Source organism: Sciurus vulgaris, assembly GCF_902686455.1.
Source record: "Sciurus vulgaris genome assembly, chromosome: 7".
In the NCBI taxonomy this organism is placed as follows: Eukaryota; Metazoa; Chordata; class Mammalia; order Rodentia; family Sciuridae; genus Sciurus; species Sciurus vulgaris.
The window spans coordinates 10,451,976-10,466,168 of NC_136467.1; the positions used below are offsets into that span (position 1 = coordinate 10,451,976).

The 14,193-nt window shown below is 42.5% G+C and overlaps 1 protein-coding gene across 11 annotated transcripts in view; it reads right to left on the reverse strand.

The window, feature by feature from the left end:
- Positions 1-14,193, reverse strand: part of ARID1B (AT-rich interaction domain 1B) — a 405,422-nt gene that overhangs the window by 79,271 nt on the left and 311,958 nt on the right. For all 11 annotated transcript variants that reach the window (XM_079146755.1, XM_079146754.1, XM_079146753.1 and 8 more), the window contains one exon: positions 4,571-4,660. In XM_079146755.1, coding sequence (XP_079002881.1) covers positions 4,571-4,660 — 90 coding nt within the window. The remainder of the gene's footprint in view (positions 1-4,570; positions 4,661-14,193) is intronic.

Below are 14,193 nucleotides of genomic sequence, written 5' to 3' on the forward strand. Positions count from 1 at the left end.
CCCTACGTTATGTTATGCAAATGCGCAGTTGTGCTATCTGTTCTCTGGTCCAGCTGCCACAGTGGACGCACCCCTCATCCAGCCTCTCCAACCACGGCACCATGGAGAGGACCTGAGCCACGTCCCCTGCAGGCACAGCCAGCCTGCATGCTGAAAGGACAGCGCTTCTTCCCGAGCCGGCAGAAGGTCCACGTCTGCTTAGCAAGGGGGACAAACGTGAAGGCTGGGAGCTGCTGTTCAATAATTCTGGAAGATTCCACCCACAATACCTCCGTGCCGATCTGGCAGCCACAGAATGGTGCCAAAGAACGGCCTCCGGCCATGGAATACATTTTCCAGCACATCAGTCCTGCAGCGGCATCAATTGGGTGTGTTATCCGCGTCCGAAAGGGAAGTTCTTAGGGGCTCTGTTCCAGCATATCTCAAGGACTAATTAAATCCTCATTACTACCTTCTAATTATTCAAATACTGTGGGATTACGCTCAGGAAGTCCCTGCTGGCGCACCAGATGAAAAGGGTTAAACAATCTATGTTGATTTTGAGAATCCAGATCTAGTTCAGACCCCAGAAAGCCACCAGCATTAACATGAATATTTAACAAGACACTACTGTGAAAATTAAAAGGGAATTCAATTAAAAGGTTTTCGAAAAATTAATTCTGACCTCTCTACATCTGTCCAAATAAATAAGTCTTCTTTCAACGTTTTCACCTAATTGCTAATCCAATAAACCAGAAGGGCATTTGCTAGTTTCATTAAGCTTAACACGCTATAGGGGTTAAAAATGTGATCACTTTAATGTTAATAATTATTATACTTATTTATCTGCTCAGATGACTACTCCACATTCCTTCCAAGCCCTCTTGAAAAACAGAGCAACACATCAATAAGCTGTTTCATACTGCTCTTTTAGAATTTTAAGACACGCATGTTAGAAGATTAAGAAACAAGGATAAAACTAATCCACACTTGCTGGCACAATTTTTCTGTAAAATATATTTTAGTATTTTAGGGCTACCCTAACTGTTTCTCTGTAGCCTTATTAATACTACTCCATTTTCTGGCGAGGTGATTTAACAGCAATTCTGAACATTGTTATGTGAGGTTTACAGAGAGAAGATTTGGTAAAAAATAAAAACCAGTAGCAAATACATCACTATAGAACGCCAAACTGAAGTTTGGGCCCACTGTTTGTTCAAATTTACATCAGCAATGCAATAAACATCAAAAAATCTGAACTAATTTTCTTTATTCAATTAGTAAAAAGGTCCAGCAGCGAAGCATCAAATCCAGTTTTATGTTGAAAAATGGGTGAAAACAGAGGAGACCACACTGTATGAGAGAATAAAGAGGCCAAAGACTCTGCCTTTCTCCCCTGTAACCTATGATGCCACATTTATATTTATTCACTCAAGTACCTATGCAGATGGAAAACATAAAGCTATAGAAACCCACAGCTATTTTCACCTATGTATAATGTGGGGAGATGGATTTGTGACTGACCTTTGACAAAATTCCATACTAGAACCAACAGGCAAAGCAAGGGCGATGAACCAGAGATAGGCTTGGGTGGGCACTGCCCTGCCCTCCCTGCCCTTCCAGGTGGTTCCCACCTGCAGGGCAGCCTGAGGTTTATAAACTCTCCTCCTGCACAGGGATATAAGCAGCAAACAGGAAAGAAGGACAGCAAAGCAGCAGGTGGCCTTCATGGGCCTGGAGGGACCTGGCTCCAAGGTGGTGGTATCATCACTGCGGTGCCCCATGAGGACTCTGGGCAGGATCAAGGAGGCTGCACCTGCACACAGGAGTACGTGGGCCATCTCTTGCTCTGTGGACACCATAAAAGAAAATGTCCCTCCTGACCATACATTACAGAAAATGGGCACATGTGGAATATTATTGTCTTGTTTTCATCTTGTTAAAATGAAAAATATTTAAAAGGAACTGTTCAACATGGTTACTTGAGCCTACAGACATAGAGAAGCTATGTTCTTACCTGATCTATCAAAGTTTCTGAGAAATATACTTTTGAAAATAGATTCTAAAATCATTGCATTTTTCCTGCTTTTTTCCTTATCCCTTCCCTAAGTAAGAGGGACATATATCAAATATAAGGTTATAAGTAAAATTAGACAGCTTTTCAGTAAAGAGTCAATGATGGGGAATGTTCCAGAAGGGTATTCTACAACCTCCTTTTACAGGTAATGTTCACCGTTGGTATACAAGTGATGGAAAAGCACACATGAGTTTCATCATCATATCAAATGTTATTAGGAGCTGACATTTCTTCCTAAATTTTAATAAACAATAAAGTCATTTTGTTTTGATCCTTGCTGTCCAATTTTAAAGGAAATTTAACTCATGTACGGCAACGCATCATTTAACAAAATAGTCATTTTACAAATGGAAGTTCTGCTTTTTAGGGGGTTATTTAACCAATAAAAGCACAAAAGAGAATGCAAATAGTCTCTCTAGTTTTTCAGGAGGTTTAGAGAATATGTAAAAAAAAAAAAAAAATCAGTTCAGAGTTAGCATCTTGGGCAAGCGGAGGAAAACATTAATAAGTGTAATTTTCCATGCAGTCACCTTAATGGAAGTGCCTAGATTCTGCCATGAGAGTGCACAGGTTCACGCTGAAAGTTAACCAGGTTTCCTCATTGTCATCCTGACCTTCACACTTGCTTCTCCACATTTTCTATCAGTGGTGCGGGTTGAGGAGACACCGTTTCAGGGTCTGAGAGGATTTCTCTTTGGTCTCCTAAGTTCTATGTGAAGGTGAACAGTGCAGGGAGCCCAAGTAAGGGGCACTTACCCTGTGACATATGACAACAGACTGATGCCAGTGTAAGTGCTGGCACAGGGCCTCCTTGAGGGCTAGTGAGGTGACAGCCACCTCCAGCTTGGTTCGGGGCCCGGCCCACACAGGTGCTTAGAGCTTCCTCCACCCTCTCCCCCCATGGCAGTGCACTGACAGAGCAGCCACCCCCCCAGACACAGAGCATGGTGAGAGACCCACAAGCACGACATGGGTCACGCCCTCCCCAGGAGGAGCTAAAACAGATGAGCGACTTAGAGGACACGGCTAGAGTGGCGCGCAGCAGGTCACAGGGGAGGGCGCAGAGGAACAAATGCTCCCGTTGGCACCACTACGAGGCCCGCTGGAGAGTGGGGAAAGGTGGCGCCCCCCAGGTGGGCTCCTGAGCCCTCCTGTCCTAACCCCGGAGCGAGTCAGAAATGCAGGTTTTAAGTGTCCTCATCAGAAAGCTGTGGTGGGCCAGCAATGGGTTTCAAGTCCTTCAAGTCCTGCACGAAATTCTCATGCACCCTGAAGTTTGAGAACCATTACTAGTTCATGATTAAAACACCCTGTATTATCTTGATAAGGGAATTAAAGTATTAACTACACCTTAAACTATAATAAAAATGCTAATAAGTAAAGGTATTAGAAAATGAAAAATTCATTTTATTACCACTGAACATTCAACACAAATGATATATAGATAAGACTAATCCATCTTTTTAATGGCATTGCTTTCTAAATTATGTGCCACTGAGTTTTTAATATGTAAAATAACTTAAACCTCATAACTCTAATTAGCAGCAAATCATCATCTCTTCAATCCTTACAGAAATAATCATAAATGTTAGGGCTCAAAGGAGTCCTTTAAATATCAGTCCCCTAGCTGGCAACTTGTGTTCTCCAGGCCCATATGGAACAAGGTGGCATCTCCTGTGGAACAGGGTATACAGATGGACAAGCTTGGTCCACAGGCTGTGGGAGTGACCTGGCACAGTACCACATGGTGCAGTAAGCCCCAGTCTACACTGACCTGAATTAAAATCACCACCACCGCCACCACAGGAGCAGCGGCACCACTGACAGGAGGGGAGGACCAACACACTTGGGGACACAGAGGCACCACAGGCTGACACCGCATTGAGGGAAGCACAGTTGGCAGATGTGGGACATCTGTTCCGAGGCTTCAGGAAAAGCCCAATTTCTTTTCCTGGCTCAGCCCCTAAGCAGCTGTTAGGAGTGAGGAAATGGCCAGCACCTGTACAGTCCTCAGTTTCTTAATCTGTAAACCGAGGTGACTGGACTACTTCGTGACCTTTCAGGTCTGTTCCAGTTAGAAGATCTCACAATTTTATATGACAAGTTGAAATACGAGTTTAAAATGTTATTATTAAATAGGAAACAAGTGACCTGGCAGATCAGCACACGTGCTCACAAGCGTGACTTCACTAGGACTGATGTCCACACTGAGCCATTCTTAGCCATCTGCACCCAGCTGGACCAGCAGACTACAATCAAACACAAACTATGCTTCATGGTGACACGAGGACATGTTGATTCTTTGGGCCTTGAATTACACTTTGGAAATATGTCACCCAATCTATAAGAAAGAATCCCCTCTTCCCAAATTTGTCGTTACATGTAGAGTTCTCTTTATCTGATAGTCATCCTTTAACTAAACCATCTGTAAGGAGACAAATGGGTGAGAAAACTCATATAAGCCTTCTATACTCAAAGCAGGATCAGTGCATAGGGTGCGAGCTGAAGACTCACCTCTTTCCTGTGGCATTGGTGACTGGCTCAAGGCAGGATGGGAACTGGATTCTGACTGGCTGCCCGGTGGCTGAGGAGGCATCTGACTGCCTGTAAAACACAGGAGGGAAAGTGGGGAAGGGGGAACCATTTGTGTTAATACTGCAAGTGTGCAAAAGACCCAGACACAGACACAATCACTTCTTACGGTCACAAAAGGCATGGACCCACAGAGAAAAAGACACAGCTGAAAAGAATGTTGTATTTCATTTATTTCCTGCAAAATGAAGAGGAACGTGATAGAGTTCTTACCAAAAGACCTGCTGGAAGGTCAGTTTGTGACTGAATAAACCCCAAACTCACAGATGAATCAACCTGTAGTTGAAGCTGCCTGACACACACTCCCAACACACTGAACAAAATTCAGATGGTGAAGCCAACACCGTCCCCGGGTCTCAACTTGTTTTCAGGTCAGCAGGTGTGCCGAATGGCCAACACTCACTGGCAATATCCAACCAATGCAGTGTAGTAACAGATTTCTAAAAGGTATTGTAATTAGTCAACCTGCGAGTCAAACTACTCTGTTAAGAAACATAAAAAATGCTACCACACAATGGAATCTATATTATTATTAAAGAAAGGAATATTATTCTTCATCTCTTTTGGTTTTCACTGCTTAAGCAGTAAGAGCATCTACTTAACCTCTGCCGAGTTTGGTTTTTCCTATATCAACGTGGGCTTCCTGAGACAGGAATCATGCCTTTCACTCCTTTAATCCCTCCCTTAGCATAATGAATCTCTGCATGTGAATTAGAGAAAAACACACTTATTTTATTGATAAAGGAAAATATACTCATTTCACCGATAAAGGGGAGGACAATACATCATGACAAGGTGGGACACAGGATGCTGAAACTCAGGCACTGTGGGGCAGGTGGTGACCTCAGTTCCCCTCCTGGCTCAGAGGTTCAGATGCAATTCTAAGACTAAATCACTGGAATTAAAAAGAACGCTGGATTCAGCACCACCCTGGAGGTACTGAGTCTCAGGACATGAGCACCATGGCATTATTCTGTGCTCTACTCCCCATTTGCTACTCCAGGCAGGAACAAGAGACATGCACAGATGTACAAAGTCCCTCTGCACAGTCCTCTGAACAGTCATGTGACAGTGCCAGCCCAGCAGACTGCTTTGCTCCCTGATGCCACAGTTATGTACATTGCTACAAAGAATCACAACGGCACAGAGGAGGAAATGTCCTGAAGGCCGCCTCTGACTCACCCCAGTGGAGGCCAGGACACAGGCCTGGGGATTTGTGATGAACAACTGCCTCCATTTCTACAGCATGGCGTCTCGGGCCTGGGATCTCTGGGGACTGCCACTCATGTCTCACTCTAGTAATGGTTGTGACTGACAGCCAGAGAGGCAGTAGGTGATTTTCAGTTTAGATAATAGGTATCAACAGCTGTTAAAACACCACTGTAAAACAATTCTCAACTTCTGTGTTGGACTCAGGTATCTCACTCTTAGGGAAGGACCTAAGCCTGTGGCTGTATTCCTGGGTGTTCCTGGGTGTTCCACCACTGCTCTCATTTCAGGGAAAGCCAAAACCCAACACCTGAGTTTAAAACACTGAGAAACAGGCGCTGTGAGGCCACCAGCTCTTCGTGAGTGCCATCGCTAGCAGCCTGGCAAACGGCACAGAATCTACTTAACCACTAGATTTGTTTTAGAAATCTGTAGTAAATTATATTAATACCAAATAACTAAATTTAAAGTAAAAACCAATATTCTGGACCAAAACAAGTTTCAAGAGCAAGAGCAAGATATTGGCAACAGATCCACAAAAGTTGCTGTGTCTACGGTTGGATCCAACACTTCCTACGAAATACCCACAGTCGCAATCCACAGTCCATTTAGAAATTTAAAGCACTCTGCAACCAAACACTGACTTCTTAAGCATCACTGGGGAGTCAGCTGTGGCAGGACAGTAAGTACTTACATTTTAATGATCAGTTCTGCATGACAGGCTGAATTCACAGACTCAGGACAGTAAAACAAACAGTAATTCTGTGTGAACACAGGGCACCAGCTGACACTGTGCCTGCCCCAGGCACTGCTCCCTCCATACAATATATCAAGTGAAAATATAAAAGGTTGCAAGAAGCCCATCTCACAACTCATAAAATACTGTCTCAGCCAAGCACCATAAATGGCTGTTGGGTGCAATTCTAAGAGCACTCCCTTCAGAGCACGGAGAAAGCCCATGTACTAAATCGATTTGCCCCATTGAGGAATATAGGTATGTGCAGGCCATTTTAAATTCCAGTTTCTAACTATGGGGTAACTACAGTTACTAGGGATGACTCTCCTCCAGCGGTGTTAACGGCAAGTGCTGACGCAGAAAATGGGGCTGTGAGCGGTAACACAGGAGACGCATTTGTGCCCATGGTCCACACAAAGCAGATCCCTCGAGCCCTCGAACCAACAGAATCAAGTACACCTTCTCAACTACGAATTTCTGAAACAGGTCACCACGTCACACCGTCTTTACCTTCCAACAACCGTGTACACATCACTGTGCAAAATCTTGGTGCGACAAAGGAAGCAGCAATAAGTTACCTGAATTTCTACTTTTGCTAAGTTAAAATGCTCAGCCTAAAACTATGCTGATTTAAAAAACAAATGAACAAAATCCTTTTATTTTTAGTTAATTTTAGACTTAGAGAAAAACTGCAAAAACAAGACAAGATTACCTTATATCCCACAGTCCACCACCCCCTAAAGGAAATGTCCTATGTAACCATGATACGATTATCAAGATGAGAAGTTTATCTACAGAATTGATCTGTATTCTGTTGACTTTTCTGGCAAAAGTCCTTTTTTTCTGAGATCATCCTACACTGTATTTATCTATGTCTCCAGTGTCCTCTAGCCTACAGAAGCCCTTCGTTGTTTTCTTATGTTCTATGACCTGGCCACGTTGTAAGAGTACTCCTGAGTTATTCTGGAGAACATTCCCCAGTCTGGCTGGGGCTCATCTATTTTCATCACTGAAATACGTTTTGGGATGTGCTCAACAAAAATGCCAGGCTCTCCGCTGGTTCCTGGAGGATTCAGACGCTGGCTGTCCCATCGTTGGGGATGTGGGCCTCACCTGCTCCGTCAGTTCCAGTTCCTTGTTTCCTCTTTGCAGCTGAGAAGTGGGTCAGGGGAGATCTTTGAGACTATGAGAATCCAGTGCCTCCTCAAACTTCCACGTGCCAATTTTCGCATTGATTAAAAATCTCTTGTCCAGGCACTTGCTGCAGAGGCAGACGACGGTAGCTCTCGGTTTCTTTTCCCTTCTACATTCATTACTTGGAACTCTATTCTGAGGAACAGAATCTCTGCAGTCTCGTTTATTTGTTAGACCATTTATGTTCATCCATGTGAACTCACGGTGGCAGACACGTTCCAGCAGGGCTTCCTAGGAGCCACAGTTGCACAATCCCCCTCTTTGCCCCAAGGGCAGAACCCGGGACTCAACTTCTAACTGAAAACCTGGGGAAGAGACGGGCAGTTACTCCTGTAACGATGATGCCCATGAACAGCTTTGTGAAAAGCAAAGGTTCCTGCAGAGGCGATTGAAGCTCCTGGTCGATTGAGAAGCTGGAGGCCGGGCCTGACTCCAACAGGGTTCAGGCTTTCTAGAAAGTGAGCTTCTAAGAGGTGAGCTGGGTCACCGGCCAGGACAGGCCTTCCACACAACAAGGGCCTCATTCCTTGCTACGGTTTGGATGCGGCGTATCTCCCAAAGGCCCAGGATGAAGGCCTGGCTCCCAGCTTCCCTGCTGGGAGGTAGGGTGCCTGTAAGAGGCCGGGCACAGTGGTGGTCTTGGTCACTTGGGAAATGCCTATGAAGGGGATTGTGAGACACCAGTTCCTGCTCTTCCTCTTTTTGCTTCCCAGATGTCATGAGGTAAGCAGCCTGTTCCCATACACTATCACCATGCTTGGTTGCCTCACTACAGGCCCAAGGCAATGGGACCAACTGATCATGGACTGAAGTCTGAAAGTTGTGAGTCAAGATTAACTTTTTCTCTTACTCAGGTGATTTATCTCTGGTTTTGTTACAGTAATGGAAAGTTGACTAATACACTCCTACAACCACAAGGAGGCGAATCCTGCTACAATCTGGAAGAAATTGAAACAAATTCTTTCCTAGTTGTGTGTCCAGATGAGATCACAGATCATGAGAAGACCCTAAATACAGCCCTATGAGATTCTGAGCAGAAGACGTAGTTATTACGCTGTGCCTAGACTCCTGACCATGGCAACTGGGTGCTGTTTAAAGCTGCTTGCTTTGTAGCAGTATGTTACACAGCAGCAGAAAACTAATAAACTCATGGACGCTTATACTATGGGTTAAAAACAAAAACAAAAATCCAGGACTATCATCATTTTACTGCTCCACTGCTTTGGCCCTTAGAAGCTCCTGAGTTCTGCTGACAAGCTTCCTTCACTTCCTTGAGAATTTCCCTCTTTCTTAGAACCACCAGATGCTCCAGGCTTGTTTTTATATTTGTCCAGCCCCAGCCCACATCAACCACTCCCAGAAGCCCTGGTTCCTTTGTTTGTTGGAGAGTGCCAATCTGAGCCCAGGCTCTGGGACTGTGTTGGCTCAGTTACTCCTGTGCCATTACTTCCAGGCTAATCCACACATACATTACCTGTATTTTGATATGTGAATGTACAAGTATAACCATGAGTCTGAGTTTACATGAACATCTCAAATTCCATTTCAGAACTAGAAAGTACAATTGAGCCTTCTTATTCATCCTTTTCCGACAGCAAGAAGTTCAACCCTCATTATCTAAATCAATTTACTTGTTTGAATCTATTATATGCACAAAGTAATTTTAGATTACTAACCTTTACCCCTGTGAACAACACAGGGTTATCAGTGTTAGTGTTCCATTTTGGATTCCTGCTGAATCTGACTGGCTATGATTATTTTGTAATTTGAGGGGTATGTAAAACACTTCTATAGCTTTAAGTCAGTTACTTTTTAAAAATGCGTAAGTGTCCCTCCCTCCTCATCTCTCTTACCCGATGTCCATTTCCCCTTCTTCTTGTCTTTGTCTTTCCCAACTGCCCTTTGTGAACAGCCAATCTGTTCAGTTTCTGGTTTGTCTTTCCTTTATTCCTTTTGCACAAAAGTATGCACACCCGGGCATCTTTCAGACTTTGCTTTTCCTGCTCAACAGCGTGCCCCAAAAAAGCTTCTGTCAGCTCACATTGTCCTCATCAAAAAGCACTCCATAGTAGCCTTTGTGTGAGGGCTGCACAGTTTATTCAGGATTCTCCTGTGTGTGGGCATTTAGGCTGTTCCAAATTTCTGGTTATGAATTTGGGTATTTTTGAGTTACATCTTTAGGGATAATTCCTCTAGTGGGACTTCTGGGTAAAGAGGTCATCCCTTTTCCCATTTCCCTCAGAAACTGTACCAGTTTCCACCGCCATGGCAGTGTTCCAGGAACTTGGATCCCCATGCTGTTCCTAACAGGAGGTGCTACTCTTTACAATGTCTTTTCACCAGTATCATGTGAGAAACAGTATCGGCAATTTTTGAATTTATTGCTTCTCTAATTTGACTACTTTTCTACATTTAAGGGCTGTGGCGGGCGAAACCCGGGGCCCAGGGTTACGCCACATGCATCTAAAGATGGCGACTGGCAGAGAACAAATGGCGTCCTGATTATGCCTGGAGAAGGGAAGAAAGCGTTTACCATTGGCTGTATGATAATCAGTTCTGCTGCATAGCACGTGGACAGATATACTTTACATGTATGGTTGAGCGAGTGATCGCTTGAGCTTTAACAGGATTGGATGGACATATCTGGTTACAATTGCTTATGCATGAGACTGCTTATATATTGAGGGTGTTATTTGAATAAAGGGGAAGCTGCTTCATGAACCCCTGAAGTGTACCTGTCTTCTGTCCCGCTGGTTGGGCCGTAAGCGCAAGAAGCGGCGCCGAGCCGCTTGGAGCAGTCAGGCTAAGAAGCCGCGGCTTTCTGTAAGAAGAGCGGCACGAGCCACTTGCAGCAGCCCTGGCGGGAAGAGTGATCTTCCGTAAGTGGTGGTCCGGACAGGGATCAAATGAGGATCGAACTGGGAAGTGGTGAGCGCTAAGATAAATAATAGACAGTTTCGCTAGCGTAATTAACGAGAAGGTTTCCCTATTTGAGGAAATGGTTACCTTAAGGTTTTAACTGAAGAGTCCCCTAGAGAGGGATTATTAACGGAAGATTCTCCTAGAGAGAGAGAATATATTGAAAGGCTGTCCCAAGAGACAGCAAAGGACGTCCCATAACAAATATGTGTAAATTGCTGTTTGTGTTACCTTTTCTTGTTTGGTTTCTGTTTGTTGTTGTTATAGCAATGTGTACATTAGTTTGTTTTTGTCTGACTTCTAAAAAACCAAAATCTCAAAAACAGTTAAGAGAAGGGGAAAAGATATTAGAAATTGTAGAAAAAGAACAATCAAATCAAGATTCTGAAAGAGAAAGTAGATGTTCAGACTCTGAGGAACAGGAACAATCTGAGACAAAGCCAGAAAAGAAGTTACCTCAGTGGCATTTAACCCCTATCACGCCACGCCCTCCGGCGTATAATCCTGATCATCACTCTTTTTCAAGTTGCAAGGGCGCGCATGTACTTGTTGCATAGGGGAGGCCCCCAGACAGTGGGCTGATGTAGAATCTTGATCAGTGTTCCCAATACTCCCAGTATTTGAAGATCAAAACAATCAGAGATAGCATGAAATATTAGATATAGACCTCTGTGCCTCCGCCAGAGCAGTATTAACTCCAGAGATGGGAGTACAGCCAATACCTACTTCCGCTGTCGGCCCATTACCTAAAGGAACAGTGGGACTAGTTCTGGGGAAGAGTTCTTCTGCTTTAAAAGGATTAAATATTGTCCCTGGAGTTATAGACCCTGATTTTACAGGAGAAATAAAAATCCTTGCTTCTTCACCAAGAGGTGTAGCAATAATAGCTCAGGGTGATTGCATAGCACAATTGTTGGTCTTACCCAGCTGCTATGATCAATATCCATCAAAAAATATTATTAGGGGAAATAAAGGGTTAGGTTCTACTGGCCAAAATATGGTCACGTTAACAAGGGGTTTAAAAGATAGGCCTATGACAAAGTTAGTGATAGAAGGCAAAAGTTTTGAGGGCTTAGATACTGGGGCTGAAAAAAGTATTATCAAAATTACAGAATGGACCAAAGCCTGGCCACTTCAGCAGGCAGATCAGACTTTAAGAGGATTGGGTATAGCTTCCAACCCTAACAAAAGTACAGCCATATTAAAATGGAAGGTGGCTAACCAGGGGTTATGTTCTGATACTTCCCAACAGTTGCGGGCAATCCTCAATGGAATCTAAACATGCTGACAGGCCAAGGACCATATGAAGGGCAAGGTAATCAGATTAATTTCCACCCCGGTGTGTATCAACAAATTAACCCTCAACTTTTAATCTATCCTTATATGGATGATATTTTGCTAGCTCATAAGGAAAAACCTGTCTAAGAGCAATGTTATAATTCCTTACTAAAGTCACTTGAAAGATGGGGCTTACATATTGCCATTAATAAAGTACAAATCACAGACATCAAAAACTTCCTGGGATCTATCATAAATCAAACTATGGTTAAACCTGCAAAAATTACCGTTCAGGTGGACGAGCTTAGAACTTTAAATGATTTTCAAAAACTTTTGGGTGATATTAATTGGATTAGACCTTACCTTCATTTACCCACCTCAAGTTTGGGCCCTCTGTTTGATATTCTTAAAGGTGATTCTGACCCTCTTTCTAAGTGAGTGCTTACCCCTAAGGCTCGAATAGCTCTCAAGCTTGTTGAAACAGCTATGGAAAAATCTCTTGATCGTATTGACCTAACTAAGCCTTTATCATTCATTGTCTTGGCCACAAATAAGTTACCCACAGGAGTGTTTTGGCAAAAGGGTCCTATTCTATGGGTTCACATGAATTATGCCCCTAAAAAGGTCTTAGCCTTGTTTACTGAATCTGTGGCAGAATTAATCCTTAAGGCATTAAAAGTATCCCTTTCCTGCATTTCCTTATGTCTCAGGAAACACTTTTTATGGTAACTTGTCAGATTGTCTATGAACAAACCCACTTTTTTAGACATTGATAAATTCTTTTCTTCACGTGATATTTTATACAAGAACACTTCAGATGTGTTATTAGATGTGACTGATTTTAACAAATCCTATTAGATTTGTATCAACTAGTTACATGTTCTATTCATAGTCTTTTGTGAATCATTGCCTTTTTCTTTAAAAAGATGGCCTATTTTGAGCCTTTGTATAGGTACATTCCTGTTTTTGTGACCAAAAAAAAAAAAAAAAAAAAAAACCTTCAACTTGTCCCAAAAGGAAAACGGCTATCAGAAGTATGTTTTGTTTTAGTGTGAGTATCGTTACTGTACTTGTTTATTGTAAAGGTGGACATTTAGCATTCAGTGCAGTTTTCAATAAAAATTAATTAAAATTAAAAAAAAAAAAGTATCCCTTTCCATCTTTGGATCACATCCCTCAACTATCACTACTCCATATACTACTGATCAGATACAATATCTTATTAATAATTCAAATTCATGGGCTGTAGTCTTTACTAGTACTTCTGCTGTGTTTGATAATCATTTGCCATCTGATCCTCTTCTCCAATTTTGGAGTCAACATCCTATAATTTTTCCTAAAGTCACCCGAAAAGAACCTATTACAGGAGCTACCCTTATATTTACTGATGGATCAAAAAATGGTACGGGTGCTATTACTATAGATAATGTTACAAAAACATTGTTGTTTAATACTCTTATCTGCACAACAAATGGAACTATTAGTAGCTATAGAAGTATTCAAAACCCACCATGAGTCTTTTAACCTATTCTCTGATAGCAAATACGTTGTTAATGCTGTTCAAAATTTAGAATTAACTGGTATGATTTCCTTCACCTCCACTATTACTATGTATTTGCAAAGTTTACAAAAACTTATTTGGGACAGAAAAAATCCATTTTTTATTGGGCATGTTTGGGCTCATACTGGCCTTCCAGGTCCTTTAAGTTTACACAATGATTTAACAGACATGGGTACCAGAGACCCACACATCTTCAATAATGCTTGAAAATGCAAAAACTTTTCATTCCAAATTTCATGTAAATGCTTCCACTGTACGCACACGCTGTAAAATTACTAAGGCAACAGCTCGGGACATAGTCAAGTCTTGTGCTAAATGTGTTACATTTATTCCTAACCCCTCGTTAGGAGTAAATACAAAAGGGCTTCAGCCCAATCATATTTGGGCAAATGGATGTAACTCATTATTCAGAATTTGGAAAACTACAATTCACTCATGTGTCTATTGATACCTTTTCAGGATTTATTATGGCCTCTGCTCTTACTTGAGAAAAAACCAAAGATGTAATAACACACTGTTTACACTCCTTCTCCATCCTAGGAGTTCCCAAACAAATTAAAACAGATAATGGTCCTGGATATACATCCCAGGCCTTTAAACAATTTTGTTCCACCTTTGGTATTCAACATGTCACAGGAATTCCCAATA